Source organism: Lepidochelys kempii, chromosome 9 (genome assembly GCF_965140285.1).
Source record: "Lepidochelys kempii isolate rLepKem1 chromosome 9, rLepKem1.hap1, whole genome shotgun sequence".
Lineage (NCBI taxonomy): Eukaryota > Metazoa > Chordata > Testudines > Cheloniidae > Lepidochelys > Lepidochelys kempii.
The window spans coordinates 47892944-47913028 of NC_136388.1; the positions used below are offsets into that span (position 1 = coordinate 47892944).

The 20085-nt window shown below is 46.2% G+C and overlaps 2 protein-coding genes across 2 annotated transcripts in view; both read left to right on the forward strand.

Annotated features, from left to right (window-relative positions):
• Window positions 1-20085, forward strand: part of NGEF (neuronal guanine nucleotide exchange factor) — a 106903-nt gene that overhangs the window by 26771 nt on the left and 60047 nt on the right. The window contains exons 2-3 of the mRNA XM_073360196.2: window positions 1542-1893; window positions 5580-5700. Of these exons, the coding sequence (XP_073216297.1) occupies window positions 1617-1893; window positions 5580-5700 (398 nt within the window). The 5' untranslated portion in view covers window positions 1542-1616. The remainder of the gene's footprint in view (window positions 1-1541; window positions 1894-5579; window positions 5701-20085) is intronic.
• Window positions 18291-20070, forward strand: LOC140917409 (zinc finger protein with KRAB and SCAN domains 2-like). Its single transcript, XM_073360200.2, has 2 exons — window positions 18291-18841; window positions 19508-20070. The coding sequence occupies exons 1-2, from the start codon at window positions 18325-18327 to the stop codon at window positions 19576-19578; spliced, it is 588 nt and encodes a 195-aa protein (XP_073216301.2). The 5' UTR covers window positions 18291-18324; the 3' UTR covers window positions 19579-20070.

The window sequence follows — 20085 nt, forward strand, 5'->3', positions numbered from 1 at the left end:
AGTGGAGGTGGGGTTGCCCCCAAGTATTGCATCCAGCTCTTTGTGGAATCGGCAGCTCATGGGGGAAGCGCCGGAGTGGCGGTTTGCCTCACGGGCTTTGCGGTAGGCATTCTGCAGCTCCTTCACTTTACTCCGGCACTGTAGTGCATCCCAGTCATGGCCCCTTTCCATCATGTCCCTTGATATCTGCCCGAAGGTACTGTAATTCCTATGGCTGGAGCACAGCTGGGACTGGACAGCTTCCTCCTCCCAAACACTGATGAGGTCTAGCACCTCGCCATTGCTCCATAGTGGGGATCGCCTGGCACGTGGAGGCATGGTCACCTGGAAAGATTCGCTGAGAGCTCTCCACGCCTGGCTGAGCAAACAGGAAGGGGATTTTCAAAATTCCCAGAGAATTTAAAAGGCGGGTCTGATGGTTGGTCACCTCAGGGAAGGGCAGTAGAGTTCAAAGTGATGACCAGAGTGACTAGAACAGGCATTGTGGGACACCTCTGGAGGCCGATCAGAGGGCATTAATAGACTAGGGCATCCACACTGGTGCTGCAGCACTCCAGCCAGGGTGTGTCAAGTGTTATGCTTCTCATGGAGGTAGATTACCAGGAGCGGAGTCCGGGCGCTCTACGTGTCTTGCCAGTGCGGACGCATCATGAGTTAGGGCGCCCGGGGCTGCTTTAATGCGCGCTAGACATTTCCTAACGATCAGGGTAGTTAAGCACCAGAACAAGTTCCCTAGGGAGGTTGTGGAATCCCTGTCATTGGAGGTTTTTAAGAACAGGTTAGACAGACACCTGTCAGGGATGGGCTAGATCAGTGGTTCTCAAACTTATTTGATCCTGCCCCCTTCTTTGTGTTTGTAGTTATTTATGCTCCCTTCCCTACCCACCAGGCACCCAGTCAACAGCGACCACTCTCTGGCCACCCAGCTCTGAAGGCAGAGCAGAGAGCAGCAGCTGCTGGCTGGGCAATACCGTGCCACCCTTACTTCTCCGCTGCTGCTGGCGGCAGTACTGCCTTCAGAGCTGGGCACCTGGCCAGCAGCTGCTGCTCTCCGGCCAGCTCTGAATGTGCACAGTAAGTTTCCCCTAAAGCTTCTCACACACACCCCAGAATATACTCCATGACCCTCCAAGGGGGTGCGTCCCCCAGTTTGAGAGCCTCTGGTCTAACTAATACTTAGTCTTGACTCAGTGCAGGGGACTGGACTACATGACCTACTGAGGTCCGTTCCAGTTCTACATTTATATGATTCTATGACACTACCCAGTAGAGTTCCCATTTTTAAATAATTTGTTCTGAATAACAAACTCATCATTGTTGTGATGTTTGTTTCATATGGGATGATGATGTGCTAGTCCAAATTAATGTTCAAGACACATCAATAAGGCTTGGAAGATGTGGGATGGCCCCCATAATCACAATGAACCAAAAAAATCAAGGCAGGTGGCAAATTCTGTATCATTGTAGATGGATGGCGCACTCTGATTTCTGAATTAAGTGGAACTTTCTCTGTTTTTTTTGTTTTGTTTCTGATTCTAAAGCAGAGAGATCTGATGAAGTCTATGGAGGTTACAGGTCTGAAGCCGTTCTGTTCCTAAACAATCATATCTGTTGTCATGGAGACAGAAGAACTGGAAGAGGTGGAAAGGCATTGCAGAAAAGCAGCCAGTGGTGTCAAGAAGGGCAGTTCTCAGCAGACAGCCTCACAGCCGGGTGTGAATTCTGAGGATGAGGAGAAGGCAGAGAGTGCTGATCATGTGACCCAGGACAGTGAGTCACAGACTCACTACATTGCCATTCAAAGAAATTCCAAGTATTATCAGTCCATGAGGCTACGGAGCAGGCAGAAAGAGAGGAATAACAGAGAGGGGATGAATGCTAGGCATGCTGTAGGTGAGTACCAGACCCAGAAGTCACTTCTCTTCCTTTTTCCACTGCAATTGGGAATGATGGGAAAAGAGGGAGCAGGCCAGTGCGGAGGGAGCTCCTGGCAGATCAACACTAGAGAAAGTGGGGGATTCCAGAACTCTTGTTTGAGGACCAGTCCTTGCCCATCTTCCACAACAGGAATTTTAGTGCCAATAGATTACTAGTAGTTAGACTGGAACTGCCAAATAGCCGACTCTTTAAACACGTTCTCATTGCAGAGAACCTGAGCAGGTTTGGAACCTATGTTCTGCCTCTCTCTGAGAGAAAAAATAGTGTAAGCAGGGAAAGCCATGCGGCAAGCAAGGAGGGAGCCAGTTTGCAGGAGCACACAGCGAGGATGGAGTGGAGAAAGCGAGACCTGTACAAAAGAAGAAGAACTGCACAGAGCATTGGGGAAATCAACAGAGAGAACAGAAAGGCAGAGTTGCCAGGGATACGTGCTCCAACATATACATTATATTCTAGATGGGCTGAGTGTGAGACAGGCCACAGAAGCTTTCTACTCTGTCATCCAGCTGAAGAGCACACTCCCCCATCCCCGGCAAATGAGCCATGCTTCTCCTGTCAGCATAACGGACATTTCCCACACCCCCAAACAGAGGCCTGGGAGATTCTCTCCAGAAAGTGGGCATTCAGTATCAAGTGGAGTGCCCCAGGGGTTGGTCCTGGGGCTGGTTTTGTTCAACATCTTTATCAATGATCTGGACGATGGGATAGATTGCACCCTCAACAAGTTTGCAGATGACACTAAACTGAGGGGAGAGGTAGATATGCTGGAGGGTAGGGATAGGGTCCAGAGGGACCTAGACAAATTGGAGGATTGGGCCAAAAGAAATCTGATGAGGTTCAACAAGGACAAGTGCAGAGTTCTGCACTTAAGAAGGAAGAATCCCATGTACCGCTATAGGCTGGGGATCAACTGGCTAAGCAGCAGTTCTGCAAAAAAGGACCTGGGGATTACAGTGGACGAGAAGCTGGATATGAGTCAGCAGTGTGCCTTTGTTGCCAAGAAGGTCAATGGCATATTGGGCTGTATTAATAGGAGCATTGCCAGCAGATCGAGGGAAGTGTTTATTCACCTCTATTTGGCACTGGTGAGGCCACACCTGGAGTATTGTGTCCAGTTTTGGGCCCACCACTACAGAAGGGATGTGGACAAATTGGAGAGAGTCCAACGGAGGGCAATGAAAATGATTAGGGGGCTGGGGCACATGACTTACGAGGAGAGGCTGAGGGAACTGGGGTTATTTAATCTGCAGAAGAGAAGAGTGAGGGGGGATTTGATAGCAGCCTTCAACTACCTGAAGGGGGGTTCCAAAGAGGATGGAGCTCGGCTGTTCTTAGTGATGGCAGATGACAGAACAAGAAGCAATGGTCTCAAGTTGCAGTGGGAGAGATCTAGATTGGATACTAGGAAACAGTATTTCAGTAGGAGGGGGTGAAGCACTGGAATGGGTTACCTAGGGAAGTGGTGGAATCTCCATCCTTAGAGGTTTTTAAGGCCTGGCTTGAAAAAGCCTTGGCTGGGATGATTTAGTTGGTGTTGGTCCTGCTTTGAGCAGGGGATTGGACTAAATGACCTCCTGAGGTCTCTTCCAACCCTAATATTATATGATTCTATGATCTTCTGCTTTCCCAGCCAAGGGGCTCACCTGACTCCATCAGTGAAAGGGCTCATTTTGCCCTGCGGACTGTGTTCAAGGAAAGTTCCTTCCCTTCTCCAAGCCAGCTTATGAGCAGACAGTGCAAGAGCAAGGAGCTGCTGCTTAATATTCTGCTACTGTTCTCAGTGAGGTTCCTGGACAGACTGTCTGTATCCAACGCAGACCTCACCTCCACCCTGTCAGCACAGCAGCATAACGAGCTCAGAGCAGTTCTCTCTGCATCTCCTGCTTACCCACCACCACAACGCTGCAGCAGAACCAGCTCAGAGGAGGACATTGCTCCTGCACACCCATAACATCATTGCACCGGACCAGTGTATAGAATGGCATCTCTTCTGTTTTGCCACAGCACCACTGCAGAAGGACCAGCTCAGAGCAATGCTGCTGCATTACATGTCCACTACAGCATCAGTGCAGTCTGATCTGCTCAGAGCACTGCTTCTCTCCTGCATGCCCACTCTGTCATTCCATTGCTGCAGTAGGATCCACTTAGAACGGGGCTTTTCTCTTGCACATCTGCAGCAATAGTTCAAGAGGGTCATTCAGAGCAATGTCTCTCTCCACCAGGCAACGCAGCAGGATTCACTAGGAGCAATACTTCTTTGCCCTGCATCACTGTAGCAAGCCCAGCCCTGAGCTATAGTTTCTCCTACTTCTCCCTCACCAAGACGGATCTGCTATTCTCTCTCACAGCAACAGGGCAGCGTATGCTTTGACACAAGCCTTAGTCTCATAACAGGAACCTCTTCTCACAGCATTTGCTGAAGTACCTGGAAACAAGGAATGGGTGAGCTCTTTTGTCTTAACTTCAAACCCGTTTGAATAGCATGAGTCCAAAAGTTTGACTCAAATGTTAATCTGTTCACATTCCACTAAGGAAAGACTCTGGAACAAAGAAGAAGAGAAAACCAGTGAAAACAGTGGGATGGAATACAGAACAGGAAGAAAAATCCAAATTGAAAAGCAAGAAGTGAGAGCAGAGAATGGGAATGAGAGAAAAACAAACCTAAAGGAAACTATACCCAGCATAAACAAGGGTCTAGTTTTGGGGGTGGAGAAAGATTTCCTTTAGCTAGCAAAAGAGGTTGGATTTTGTAACCAAGCTCCTCTGGCAGAGAAAGAGCATTTAAATGAGAGGAAAGAAAGGTATGAGAACTTAAGCTAGTTTTGTGAACCCTCAGAAACTGTCCCACAGGTTAGCAAAACCTTGGACTTCAGCCATTCCTTATGGAGACCCCGTGGCATCAACCAGGAGGGCATCTCTGAAACATGCTTCATTTAGGGCCTGGACCTGCACTCACTGAAGAGTGAGAGTTTTGCTACTGATTTAAAGTGGGAGCAGAGTTAGGATTTAGTGCAGAGTAAATCTAATAGAAAACATCCAGCCCCCAAAAGTGAGATGCACCCTTCCATTTCTGTGATTGCTATAGTGAGCCATGAACTTGATTGGGATTTCTACCACAGCTTTCGTTCGCTGTAAAAGCCACTCCGGCTCCTTTGAGGGAAAGAGGAGGAGCAATTAAAAGTAAAGCTCCTCCTCCTCCTACTGAAAGTTTACTTAATTTATCTTTCTATAAACTGAACTCTTTTACTGTGTGCCTGGAAGGGAGAGAGCTACTAAAGTCCTGGCATGGCAAAACAGATACCAGCACACGAGAGAAGTCCACAGGTAACCCTATCAAGTCACTGGCTGCTGGGGGCCAAGGTTTCAGCAGTTAAAAGTCCACTTACATGCACAAAAATGCATTTGTATGTCTACATTCATTTTCTCATTTGATTGCATATGTAATTGGAGTAAATGCACGCGTAATCATCTGCAGGCAAGTGTATGCATATGGACCTCAAGCCTGCTTGTTTGAAAAGTTGAGTCTTAGGAATCAAAATGCAGCCCAGTCTGTGTAAGTCCCTGCTTTCTCCCACCTCCTTCAATTCAAACCAGTTGTTACCCGAAGTACATGTAAAGATTGTCCCTCTTTTCTGTCATAGCTTCACTCAAAAATCGAGACAGCAGAAGCAAACCTCTGAATGTGAATGTATTATCTCGCAAGGGACCCCCAGTATCAGTAAAATCTGAAGTGAAAACCTTGGAAGAACAATGGATACAAAGGTAAGGAGGAAAAGCAAGAGGGTGGTGAGGATTGCCTAAGCTGAACAACAGGGAAGCAATGTCAGAGCTACCAGGCAGAGAGAATACTGAGCAAAATTATATCCACCAATTCATCTCATCTCACCTTAAACTGCAATGCTGTTTTCATCTCTAAAAATTATACTCATCTAGCACCTAAAACTTTTATGCCAAAACTTTATCAGTATGAGTTTGGAGGCAAAGGGTGAAGGACAGGAGGGGAGGAGAGAGAGAGGAAGGGAGTGAGGAAGATGGAAAGGAAGAAGGGGAGAGCTCCTGTCGAGTGGCATTCATTTTGCCTTTGAAGAAGCTGGAAAGCTATTTTTAAGAGTTGCAGTTTTCTTTTGAGGTACAACATGGTATCATCAGGAGCTGGTAATAGAGGTTTGTACTAAGGTACACCTATTTGCCCTAAATCCCTCACCTATGGAGGTAACATAAAGGTCTTGATCCTGCAAATCTTTCTTCAGTGCACTGTAGAGAGGTGAAGGTTGACAGATTCTGTAGATAGTGTGAGCAGACACTATGTGTGGGCACAAGTAAGGCTGAAGAATAGGTGCAAGTCCTCTACAGAGAGTGAAACCTCCACTCCGAGTCCACTCCCTTACTGTGCGCGCGTGTGTGTTGACTTAAGTGGGATCCTTAGCACGCAGATGAAGAGCTTAGCTGTGCATACTCCTCTTTTGCCTCAGTTCTGCTGCTAGGCAGGAAGAAGGGGTGGTTGCAGAGCAGGACACTCTCAAATACAGGATCATGTCCCCTGCACCTTTTACATTATGTTTATATGCACGATACTGAGTCCAAGCCTACACTGTCAAGAATCAAGCCCTGAGACTTAAATACCAGGTGCATTACACCGGGTTGTGTGGTGCCACTTATGGGCAAATGAGTATCAATGAAAGATGTTTTCCAACAACATTACCTAGGACAAGGACTCCAATAGAGAGTTTTAATGCCTAACAAATAAATCAGTGAAATCATATTTAAATAAAGTAAAATGTCCTGGCTGGCACTGGGTGTTCTTTGGTATTAAACCGAGCACTTGAAATCAGACAGCTGCAGTATGCTGGAGTGTTAAACCCATCTGCCTTCCTTTTCCTCTCCCACTGGCGTAATCCTGGCTGTCAGCCTCTGACGTCCTGACACTGCCAGTTATGCAACTATAAAGCATGCAAATTATGATCCTAACTCGGGAGTCAAGAACAATTGAACCTTGCTGTGAACCATATTTCATATGCTGAGGCTTGCAGAGCCTGACAGGTCAGTACAGGTTACAAGTCATGTGTCTACAGAAAGCAGGCAGTGTGACGGTGCTGAGGAAGGATCATATCTACTGCAATTGGGCAGAGAGATTTGGCATAGAGAATAAGACCAGAGTTTAAGCTCCTAAACTGAGCCCCTGTCCTTAGCTTCCCTTCCATAAAAACAGGTGTAATTTACAGGAGCACCACTGGAAATATTCATGGTGGAATAACTACAAGAATCTGGGGCTATCATTGTTATCTCCAAGCATCACTATTCTTACCATTTTACTTTGGAAAAGAGCTAGCTAAGAAGCCTAATGTCATGTACAGTATAGGGAAGTGTAGGACATCTCATACCTAGTATGAAGTTGGTGCCCGTCAGCTAAGGTTTATCTGGGAGAAGGAGGCTGTGGGCCTGGATAGCAGGGACGCTTCCCACTGGTGTAGTTACATAGCCCCATAAGGTGCCTTGGGGGATGCAGCACCAGATACAGGGGGCTGCTTTCTTGTCACTTTGAGCAGTGACATCAACACTGCAGCATCTGTGTCAGCACTGAGGCTGGGCAGGCACAAGGGTGGGGTTTTTTTTAAACATGGATTAAAATAACCAAAGTCTGCAGATTTATCAAGGAATGTGTGTGGAATTTACAACCATGGCAGCTATTTCACAGCACACAGAAACACAACATTATTATTTGGGAAAGGACGTGAGCAGGAATCCTATAGCCAGTTGAAATCACAGGGGAAAATTTGGTACAGATACAGTACAAAGAACCTATTTATCTGACCTTATTTGGACAGGACGTTGGCCTTAACACCCTGTTCTGGGATTCTTAATAACCACAAGTAGCAAAGACCTTGCTATTATATCTCATTCAAAGCATAGCAAATTGTGCTACAAAAATGGTTAATAAAAAGTAAAATAATAAGAATGGTTTACTGTTCACAAACACTGACAGTGATGGTTTGCGGGGTACCCAGAACTGAGAGTTACCTTGTTACCCCCTACCTCCAGCATGAGGGAGTCTTGCTTGTGCTTAGCTGGGTATCAGCTCCCTAATATCACCAGTCTGTTAGCCACTCAAACACTCCTCCGGGCTATGCTAGCGCTTTGCCTTGCAGTTTAATAATAGGTGCACCCCAATCCCTTTGAAGCATTCCCTTGTGATATGCAGCCCCGACACTGACTGCTTACAGAAATACCAGGCCTTCTGTCCCCAAAGGAACAGTATGCACACCAACTTGTAAGATTCAAATCAGGATCAGCACTGTACTTAACTCCACAGCACTGAAATATATTTATAGTGAAAACCAGAGTAAGTTTATTGTCAAAGATTCAAGTGATAGTGACTAAGAATATTAGAAACAAATGGTTACATACAAAACAAAACCATAACATGCTTTCTAAACACTAAACTAACAGGTTAACCTCAAAGTTCTCTGCAGCTTTCAAGCAAGGTTGGCTGAGATCCTGTTTTCATGAATCAAATATACTGTCCATTGACTCCGTAAGTGCAGGATGAGGGGGTGTCTTATTTCCCCTCTTAGATATACCCCCAAAGTTTATTGTCTTTGTACACAGCCAGAATACCTCCCTCCACCCCTCTAGCTTGTTTTTTCCTGTGTGCTCCTTTCTTGTTGAATATGTATGTAACTAGGCATCCATTTTGTTAGCTTACAATGCTTAATTTACATCCCGACACAGAGCTACACATTCCTTCCCATCTATTTTTCATCTTTGCTGGTGACTACTACCTTGATACAGACTTTAAAATATATTTTCAATTTACATACATAACTCCTTACATAGTATCCGTATATACATTTCACAAGGATATTAAGGTCCAGTTTGACATTGGCTTTCATTTAAGAGCCCACATGACATTCTTTGGTGAACTCGAATGTACATACCAGAACCTGAATATTCCTGTAACCCCTTTGCCAGTCAGCATTCAGGGGTTCTTGTGTCACGCTGACTTTTGGAAACACTAAATTACATAAATCCTACAATGTTTCAAGTTTCCTCAGATATATTTAGTGTTACACTGAGGTAGAGTGACCATATAGCAAGTGTGAAAAATCAGGGTAAGGGGTAATAGGAGCCTATATAAGAAAAAATCCCCAAATATCGGGACTGTCCCTATAAAATCGGGACATCTGGTCACCCTACACTGTGGGTTTCTTCTATTCCAGTGTACTTAACACATAGAGGAGGGAGACTACACAGAAACATGAGTTACCATACTGAACTAGAAGAGGCTCACAAAACAAGAGCAGTCCTCACAGAAGGACCAAGGTTTGCCATCTGGCCCTCCCATTCGGATCATTAACCTCCTCAGCTACCCCATTCTGCGCCCTTCTCAAGCTCTCGTCTACCTATAATTCTTCCTGAGCACTTACTAGCTCCCCCTAGTTCTCCCCAGCCTCCCCTCAGTACTCTCCTACCCACAGTCCCTGCCAAACTCTCTTTGCTTCCTCTCAATCACTAGCCTTGTAAGGAGTAGAACTTCAGGCCCTTTTGCTATAAGCCCCATACTATCCACTCTTTTGGCTTTCCCCTGGACATTACAGAGCTCAGCTCCTTCTGGTACTGCTTCCTGTTCTCTTTGGTACCCACTGCCATGGTACCAGAGGGAGCTGTACTAAACAAAAGCACCAGATGCTTCTCTCCTCCCCATAGTTTGCTGTTGTGGACACTAGCACAGCTCTTCAGCTGAAGATAGTTGTGGTGCTGATCAAACAGCATTGCCTGAAGCTACCTCCATCTGGGTTCCCCTTCACACAATCTTTTCAAATATCAGCCTCTACATGAGCATCCCATAAGTAGACTGGCAGACAGAGCAGTTATTTGAAGATGAGAGCCATCTAGTTTGCATCTTTCCTTTATCATCAGCTAATAAGATGCTGACCAGATACTAAATAGAATTAATAGTAACAACAAGGGGGAGGGAACACAAAGCAAAATAGGGAAAGAATTGGTTAATGAATATTTAGATAACTTAGTTGTATTCAAGTCAGCAGGACCTAATGAAATTCATCCTAGGGTTCTTAAGGAACTAGCTGAAGCAATATTGGAATAGTTAGCTCTTAGCTTTGAGAACTCCTGGAGGACAGTTGAGGTCCCAGAAGACTAGAGAAGGAAAAACACTGCATCTATCTTTAAAAGGGGGAACTAAGAGGATCCAGGGAATTATAGACTAGTCAACCTAGTCTTTCAATACCTTTCAATACCTGGAAAGACACTGGACCAAATTAAACAATCAGTTCAAAAGCATCTAGAGGATAATAGGGTTATAAGGAATAGCCATTATTGATTTGTCAAGAACAAACAAATCATGCCAGACCAACCTAATTTCCTTCTTTCACAGTGTTACTGGCCTAGTGGATGGGGGGAAACTGTAAACATGATCTGTCTTGATTTTAGTAAGTGTTTTGACAGTGTCCCACATGACAGTCTCATAAGCAAATTAGGGAAATGTGGTCTATATGAAATTACTATAAGGTGGGTGCACGACTGTTTGAAAGACTGTACTCAAAAAGTAGTTATCAATGGTCTACTGTAAAACTGGGAAAATGTATCTGGTGGGCTCCAACAGAAGTCAGTCAAGTCAGTCCTGGGTCTAATACTATCCAATATTTTCATTAATGACTTGGATAATGGAGTGGAGAAAGTGCTTATAAAATTTGTAGATGACACCAAGCTGGGAAGGGTTGCAAGAACTTTGGAGGACAGATTTAGAATTCAAAATGACTGTAACTGCCCTCCCTCTTGGGGTTAAGGCATCCTCTCTTAGCAGCATCAGGGAGTTATGTCTGTCAGCCATTCTACCTTGAGGCCACACAATCACCCAGATATCAGTTCAGGTCTGCAAAAAAGAGGAATCGACACACCATCAGTCAGCTTGTAACCCCAGCCTCCTGGCTAGGGTACACAGCAGAGACTAGGGCTCCAGCCCTCTGGGTGCAGGCAAAGCACTTCATCACTCTATGGCCCTCTGCCTCCTGGCTGGGGCGGACAGCAAGAATTAGACAGTCAATGTCGCTGGCCTACTGACCTAAACGTTAGTGTGCTGCCAGCCCCGTGCATGCGGCTGGGGTTAGGAGGATCCAGGCTCCAGCGGGTCTCAGCCCAGGGACCTAGCAGTGGCAGGTGATCACGCCACTGGGCTGGTGGGGAAACATGTGGTTGTTGCCTCATGTCCCAGCAGCACAACTGGACCAAAATCTGGTTTTGCTGAGCTACTTCTTACCAGTTCCTGCTGTCACTGCTCTGTCACTGCTGGGATCTGGCTCTCAGTCAGGCAGTGGTCTGGTCTCTCCCCAGGGTCTGCTGTCTCCTGGGGCAGTGGGTTTCCTTTTCTCCACATGGCAAGTCGTGAGCTTTGTTGAGGGCTCAGCTCCCTGCATGGCTTTCTGCCTCCATCCCTGGTCTGGGCTCTACTGAGCTGCAGGGCCCTATTCTTATACTTCCTGTCCCGCCCCCGCACTTGGTTGGCAGCACTCAGTAATACCCCACTCTGCCTCACTACACAGTCCTTAACAAGTTGGAGAATTGGGTCTGAAATCAACAAGGTAAAATTCAGTAAAAACAAATGGAAAGTACTACACTTAGGTGGAAAATGCAAATGCACACAAATGCAAAAAAGGCAATAACTGGCTAGGCGGCAGTACTGCTGAAAAGGATCCGGGAGTTACAGTGGATCACAAATTGACTAGGAGTCAAAAATGTAATGCAGTTATGAAAAAAGCTAATATAATTCTGGGGTGTATTAACAACATTGTTGTACGTGAGACACGGGAGGTAATTGTCCTGCTCCTATTTAGCACTGGTGAGGCCTCAGATGGAGTACTGTCCAGTTCTGGGCACCACACTTTAAGAAAGACGTGGACAACCTGGAGTGAGTCCAGAGGATAGCTACAAAAATTATAAAAGGTTTAGGAAACTTGACCTCTGAGGAAAGGATAAAAAATAACTGGGCATATATATTCTTAAGAAAAGAAGACTGAGCGGGGACCTGATAGACTTCAAATATGTTAAGGGCTGCTATACAGAGGATGATGATCAATGGACATGGAGAACGATTGAAGGTAGGATAAGAAGCAATGGGCTTAATCTGCAGTAAAGGAGTTTTAAGTTAGATATTAGGAAAAGCTTTCCAGTTATAAGCACTAGAATAGGCTTCCAAGGGAGGTTGTGAAATCCCTGTCATTGGAGGTTTTTAAGAACACGTTAAACACCTGTCAAGGGTGGTCTAGACTCTAGGTACACTTGGTCCTTCCTCAGCGCAGGAGGCTGAACTAGTTGACTTCTTGAGGTCCCTTCCAGCCCTAGATATCAATAGAATCATAAAAATGTAATTTAATAGATTCTTGTAATGGTGTAATGATACTACTACCTTCCATTTTCCCATTGAGCTTGAATCTAGAAATTTGATACACATTAGGAGCCACCAACTACATGGGAAAAGTAACAAAATGTGAAATTTCACCTTGATATATCTCATCACAAGGTTACCAGTCTAACAAGATACTTAAACTAGATTATTTCTTTGTTCATGCTGAATATGAAGCCTCCAATTTGGAGAGAGAAAGGTTAGCTGAGGTAATCAGTTATGTTTGTTGGACCTCAGCCAACAGAATAGTCAAAGGCACTGCAGTAGCTAACGAGGAGAGAGCCACCTCTGTCTGAAAGATGGACTATTATCAGCTCATTTGTTTGTGTGCACAGGCACACACACAACAAAGAATATATATGATAATGTAGATGATACAAAGTGTGTTGGGGCGTGATTCTGGGTGCGCCACATCGCTCACGCATGGTGACTCTATGAGAGACTGACGCAAGTCATCCCAAACACATGTTGCTAAAACCTTTATAACTGCACCACCCTGATTTATGTATGTGTCCCATATTTTTACAGAAAAAATATACAATTTTTTTAAAATGTTTTAAAATATATATTTTTCATATCCCTCCATCTGTACATCCTCAGTGCCTAGCAAGTTTAACTGGACATACTTGCAGGGAATGGAAAATTAAAACTAATAAATTTTAAATATCTAAAAGTAGCTTTTCTAGACATAAAAAGGCCATAACTTTAAAATCTAATATTTCAGGATCTGACAGAGCTAGAAGCAAGTGGAAAGCTTCTTTTGAATAGAATAAAACTCCTGTTTGTAGCACGTTGCATGGTCACACAATATCAGACCTTAAACTTACAACTGGGGAAGGACTGAATATTGCCCATACTCAACCTTGGGCCAATGTAACTTTTGTGGAAGCTGCAGGGAGGACAGAGGAAGGGAATTCCTTATTTGGGGGAAAAGGAGGAAACATTTCTGAGGCATTTTTTTTAAATGGTGTGACTTTGAGCTTGATAAGTTTATGGAGGGGATGGTATGGTGAGGTTGCCTACAATGACATGATAGGGGCATTAGATGGGGAGGGCTCTGAGCTACTACAGAGAATTCTTTCCCAGGTGTTTGGCTGGTGGGTCTTGCTGACATGGTCAGGGTTCAACTGACAGCCATATTTGGTGTCGGGAAGGAATTTTCCCCCAGGTCAGATTGGCAGAGACCCTGGGGTTGTTTTTTTTTGCCTTCCTCTGCAGCATGGGGCACGGGTCACTTGCTGGTTTAAACTAAAGTAAATGGTGGATTCTCTGTAACTTGAAGTCTTTAAATCATAATTTGAGGACGTCAGTAACTCAGCCAGAGGTTATGGGTCTATTACAGGAATGGGTGGGTGAGATTTTGCGGCCTGCAAGTGTGCAGGAGGTCAGACTAGATGATCACAATGGTCCCTTCTGGCCTGAAAGTCTATGAATCTATTTAGCTGCTCAGAAATGTGGGATGCTACATGCTAGATCAATCCTTGGAGAAACTGGTTACTCGACAGAGTGCAGGCGAGTCAAAGGAACATTATAAGCAATGTTCCCTCTAATTTTTTATATCCATGTGCGGAATGAATTTTGTTATGTGCACCAATATGGAGGTGATGTGTAGTGGGGGTGGAGCCAAGGGGTTCGGAGTGTGGGAGAGAGCTCAGGGCTGGGGCAGAGGGTTAGGGTGCAGGGGGTGAGGGCTGTGGCTGAGGATGCAGGCTCTGGGGTGGGGCCGGGGATGAGGGGTTCAGGGTGTGAGGGCTCCAGCTGGGGATGTGGGTTTTGGGGTGGGGCTGGGGATGAGAAGTTTGGGGTGCAGACTGCCCTGGAGCTGGGGCCAGAGGACTCCCCCCAGCCCTTTCCCCACCAGCAGCAGCTCCAGGAGAGAGGTGCTTCTCTCCGCTGGCAGCAGCTCCAGGGCCTGAGGAGAGGCGCGCAGTAGCCCTTCATGCCCCCAACTTGCTCCCCTCCTCAGGCCCCTGTGGCTGTGTGCCTGCGCAGCTCTTTGTATCCTACTGGCAGCTTAGAGGGAACTTAGATTATAAGTATAGTTCATCACATGGTTATGTCTATATGGCAGATGTAGAACTTGTCTAGACAAGCAGTGAGTTTGTGGTAAACTGGGGTGTAAATCTACCCTGCACTAGACTATCACAGACTAACTGTCCACATGGACCATGCTGCCATGAACTAAGAGTTACCCAGCGCACTTCAATCTACTCTTGTTTCGAAGCAGGGTAGATCAAAGTGCACTATGGAACTTTTAGTATGCACTAGCAGGCTCCACATGGACACTGAGTGGCCAGCAGGCTAGTGCTAGGTGGATTTTCGCACTAAGTGTTCATAGAAACAAGCCCAGACTGACTAGACAAAGAAACCTATATAAACAGAATCATTTCACCTGCTACTGACATGTGGCCATCTCCGAGTGCACAACAACAATTTTTAAAGCACTTTAAAATCATAGGGACACAGATCTGGAAAGGACCTCGTGGCTTATTGAGTCCGTTGCCCTGCTAACACAAGCGACCCTGTCATATAATCGCATTCATAACTATATCAAGCTCCATCTTAAAATTAGTTCAATTTTTGACCCCACTACTCCTACTGAGAGGCGCTCTCCCTCCCAGAGTCATGAGGCTGCCCTTGTCCTCAGAGTGGCGAGGCCTAGCAGCCAGAGTCCTTGGTCTCAGGCAGTAGTGCCTAACGTTCACAGTCTCAGGCAATGGTACCTAGTATCTTGGGCAGTTGCTGCACCCAGCAGCAGGCACAGCAGCAGGTAAGGAGATCTGGGTCCACCCTATTCCATTGAGTCCCACCTCCGGGGCCCTATGCAAACAGTAGTTCTGGTCATAGGTGCTGGAACTAGGGGTGCTGGGGATGCTCCCGCACTCTTTGGCTTGAAGTGATTTTAATCATATACAGGCTTTAGAGTTTGGTTCAATGGCTCTCAGCATCCCCACTATACAAATTGTTTCAGCATCCAAGTCCTGGTTTCAGGTTCAGGTTCCAACCTCCACAAACAAGTTCCCTGGGCCACTTCCTGTGATTCCAGTTCCAGCAGCTCTGCCATCTTTCTCCCTCTGTCTCTGCAGCCAACTGCGGGTCCTCAGTGGACTCGTCATCTTTAGCCTCCGCAGTCTGGTGCTCAAGTAGCTTCCTGGCTGGAACCTGCAGCGTGTGTCTGCTCTCTTCCTCAGTCAGTCCAGATTGAGCTGAGCTGCTTCCTTTTATATCCTGGTTTCAGCTGGAGCATTCCCAGCAAGGGTGAGAAGGCGTGACCCCCTGAGCCCACAGTGAATGCTTAACCCTTGCTGAGCTAGTGAAGGGTAGATACAACCCATCACAGTAAGATTTGCTGGATCAACAGAGAAAATTAGGTTCAGAAATGAGGGCTCACAACAGAAAATGTCCTGTGTTACCATGCCCCCACAATACCCAGTATCCACATCTGAGGGCTGCTGGCAAAAGTATTCCTGCTAATCTCGATTTTTAGGATAGCATGTAAAGAGGGAGGACTATCACAAAGATAACTGCAACCCAGATCACATAGCAGCTATCAAACTGATGAAGTGCCCAAGATTATTGAAAATGATAGTATATTTGAGTTTGGCAAGAGCAAAGAAAGTAGAACCCATTTCAGTAAATAAAGAAAAAACTAGATTGTGAGAGCAAGACATTTTGGCAGGATAATGTGCAGTTACGGCTATTCAGAGCAATGGGAATGTCAGTGTTGCATATGGATACAGTCCAAAATCTCCCCAGAGAAAACTTTTGTGGAATTTGTTTTCTTAACTTGCAGGCCCCTATTCCATTTTTTCTGGGTGCCTTGAGTAGAGCAGAATGCCTGGAGTAAATCTAAGTGGAAATTCCTTGTTCCTGTAGTCTTCTGGTCTCTGATTTGGTTATTTCACTAGGTTCAGACAATGGACAGAGAGCCTATGATGCCCATTACTATAGTAGCTGACTGCTCATGAATATTAAAAAGAAAAGGAGTACTTATGGCACCTTAGAGACTAACCAATTTATTTGAGCATAAGCTTTCGTGAGCTACAGCTCACTTCATCGGATGTAGCTCACGAAAGCTTATGCTCAAATAAATTGGTTAGTCTCTAAGGTGCCACAAGTACTCCTTTTCTTTTTGCGAATACAGACTAACACGGCTGTTACTCTGAAACCTGTTATAAATATTAATTAATTTGTTTTCACAACACCCCGTGAGATGAGAGGATATTATTATCCCAATGTAACAGGTGGGAAACATACACAAAGAAATTCAGATCAAAGTATTCACTTCTTTTAGATTCCCGATTTGGGTGCCTAGCACCTGATTTATCAGAGCAGTTAGAACTTTATAGGTTCAAAGCACAGCTCCCATTGACTTCAGTTGTGGCTGTGAGTGAGCAGCACTTCTGTAAATCAGGCCCCAGGGCATCCAGTCAGTCACCCAGAAAATGAGGACGATGCAATCAGTGAAAAGTTTGGTTTAAGTGACTTGCCCAACATCAGATAGGAACTGTGGCACAGGCAAGTACAGAAACCAATTCTCCATGGCAGAATTCAATGGCAGTAACCTTGACATCATCCCTTCTCTTCCTGCTATATTCACTACACACCTTCCAACTTCAGCAGCAAATGAAGCAGGGGTCCTACAGACAAGTCTCCTTTACTACTCAACCCTGCCTCATCCCCAGGGCAGGTCCAGGGGGTATGGAAAAATTAGCATGTGATCATGTTATTTAAATACTATCAGAATGCATATGCACAAAGGGGCCAAATTAAAGTTGCACAGGCAACCTTAATTCTGGCATTTCCTAACTGTTGAGTGCTTGACTTTTGCATCCTTAATACTGTTCTTATTGTTTGCAGGTAATTTCCAAGGTTTTAAAGAAAGCAAACTGAAAAGTCAGAAATTCTATGACTAGAGCTGTGTAAATAACCTATTTTCAGATTTGGCAACTGAACTGAAATTTTTTTGTTTTGGAATGACCCAAAACAAATTTTTTTAAAAATTTTCCTCAAATGATTCATTTCAAGGTTTTGTTTTTGTTTTTTAAATCTTTTAAATAAAATGTAGTAAAATTCAAAACAAAATGTCATTTCAAATAAAAAAGTTGAAATGTTTTAACTTTTTTGGAAATTTTTTCCACTGACAAACAATTTGGCGAATTTGACGCAAATTTGCAGAAGGTTGTTGTTGACCCAAATCTGCATTTTTTGGCAACAAAAGTTTCATCCAAAAAATTTCTTCCAGGTCTATATTATTGCATCACAGAGACATGTCCTACCCCCACCTGGCTCTTTCTCTTACTCCCATTCACTTCACCTAGCCAGTCCCAGTATCTACCTTTCAGGCTTCTCATCCCAGTCCCAGTCTCCTTCCTCAGCAATTCATAGTCTGACCTCTTGGGACTCCCCATCCCAGTTTCTGCCACCCCCCTTAACTATCACTCTCGTTGCCAGGCAACTCCCAATCCCCTTCCCCACATAACCCTGTAGCTGTTTGTCCCCAGTTTCCTTGCTTAGCCAGTTCCAGTCCCACCCCCTGGCTCCTCATCCAATCTCTCTCTCTTCTCCACCTTGGTTTCCAGTCACATCCCACACCCACTCACATTCCCAGGGCTTGGCTACACTTGCGAGTTAGAGCACATTAAAGGCACGTAGAGCTCTCTAACTCCGCAGCTAGAGTGCTCCTGGAACTCCACCTCGGCAAGTGGAATAACGTTTTGTGCACCCCCGCTGGAGCGCTGCGGCACCAGTGTGGACGCCTTGGTCTGTTAGTGTGCTCTGATCGGCCTCTAGAAGTGTCCCTCAATGCCTGTTCTAGCCACTCTGGTCATCACTTTGAACTCTACTGCCCTGCCCTCAGGTGACCAACCATCAGACCCACTCTTAAAATGTTCTGGGAATTTTGAAAATCCCCTTCCTGTTTGCTCAGCCAGGCGTGGAGTGCTCTCAGCAAATCTTTCCAGGTGACCATGCCTCCACGCGCCAGGCAATCCCCGGTATGGAGCAATGGCGAGGTGCTGGACCTCATCAGTGTTTGGGAGGAGGAAGCTGTCCAGTCCCAGCTGCGCTCCAGCCATAGGAATTACGATACCTTCGGGCAGATATCAAGGGACATGATGGAAAGGGGCCATGACCGGGACGCACTGCAGTGCAGGAGTAATGTGAAGAAGCTGCAGAATGCCTACCGCAAAGCCCGTGAGGCAAACCGCCACTCCGGTGCTGCCCCCACGAGCTGCCAGGTCTACAAAGAGCTGGATGCAATACTTGGGGGAGACCCCACCTCCATTCCGAGGATCACCATGGACACTTCAGAGCCCAGTGCAACAAGGCAGGAGGACCAAAGCAGGAGCAAGGGTGCTGAGGCGGAAGAAGACACCCCGGCATCCCTAGATGCATGCAGCCAGGAGCTGTTCTCAAGCCAGGAGGAAGGTAGCCAGTCACGGCAGCTGGTTCTTGGAGAAGGACAAACACCAGAGGAGGTTCCCAGTAAGCAGCTTTTATTTTGGGAAGGAAGTTGTTCGGTGTGGGCTCTTGAGGCGAGGAGGGTTAGGGCTGCACGCATGCCTAGATGCGGAATAGGGCGTTGATGTGCTCTCTCACATAGCGGTAATTGGCCTCAGTTATCTCTTCAAAGGTCTCATCCAGAACTTGGGCAATGTGTTTGCGCAGGTTTTTTGGGAGAGCCACTGTGGTCCTTGTTCCACTAAGGCTAACTTGTCCACGCCACTGTGTGTGAGGGGCGGGAGGACCATTGCTGCACACAGGGAAGCTGCATATAGGCCAGGGCGGAAGCCGCATTGCAGCAGAAGACCCTCCCTTGCTTCCCAGGTCACCCGCAGCAGCGAGATATCTTCCAGGATGAACTCCTGTGGAAAATGTGGGGACAGTGTTCAGTACATGGGCCCCCTGCCACTGTTGGCTCTTCCCACGGCACAGAAACCCAGAGGACAGTACAGCCGTGAAACAATCAGTTACGTTTGACCCTGTGCTTACTCACCATTTTGGGGCTCCTGTGGGTTATGTGCGCTTGCTTTGGGACAGGCAAATTATCCTATTGTGTAGACTGTGCTTGCCCTTAAGTACGGGGAAATCATTGCTCTGTCTGATGTGAACAGTGCTGCCTCTGTTAAGTGTTGCATTTTGCCTTTACAGATGCAACCTTGAGATCTCAGCCATCTGTGTTATCACTGACTGAAAGACTCCAAAGAATCAGAAAGAAGTAATGCAGCATTCAGGTAATGAAAATCAAAAAGTGCAGGAGCGGCGGGATAGCGAAAGAAGGGTCCGCTAGCAGAATGAGGAGCACCGGCACAAAAGCGCAGTGCTCCAGCAGCAAAGCATGGATCGGCTGATAAGCATAATGGAGAACCAAGTGGACTCTATCCAGGCGCTCATAGCCATGAGGCGGAGCATTACCAAGCCCGCACCCCCTGCAGCCCTTTTCCAAAAACTCTTTCCCTTGTGCCCCCATGTTACCTCCAACCCACTTTCCCCAACATCCGGGTTCTTACCGCCACCAGCTGTCTCCAACACCTGTAGCTTCACCACCCAGCCCTGAAAACTACGACCCTTACCCACTGCACTCAAACCCCATCACCATGCAGTATAGCCATCCTGAAGTGCAGCACTCATTGCACAGCACTCCAGACAGGAAGGCCGAGTATGATAACAGGACATAGGCAAATCTGTGATTGTACTGTTCTCCACCCCACCCCCTTGCCCTTTCTGTT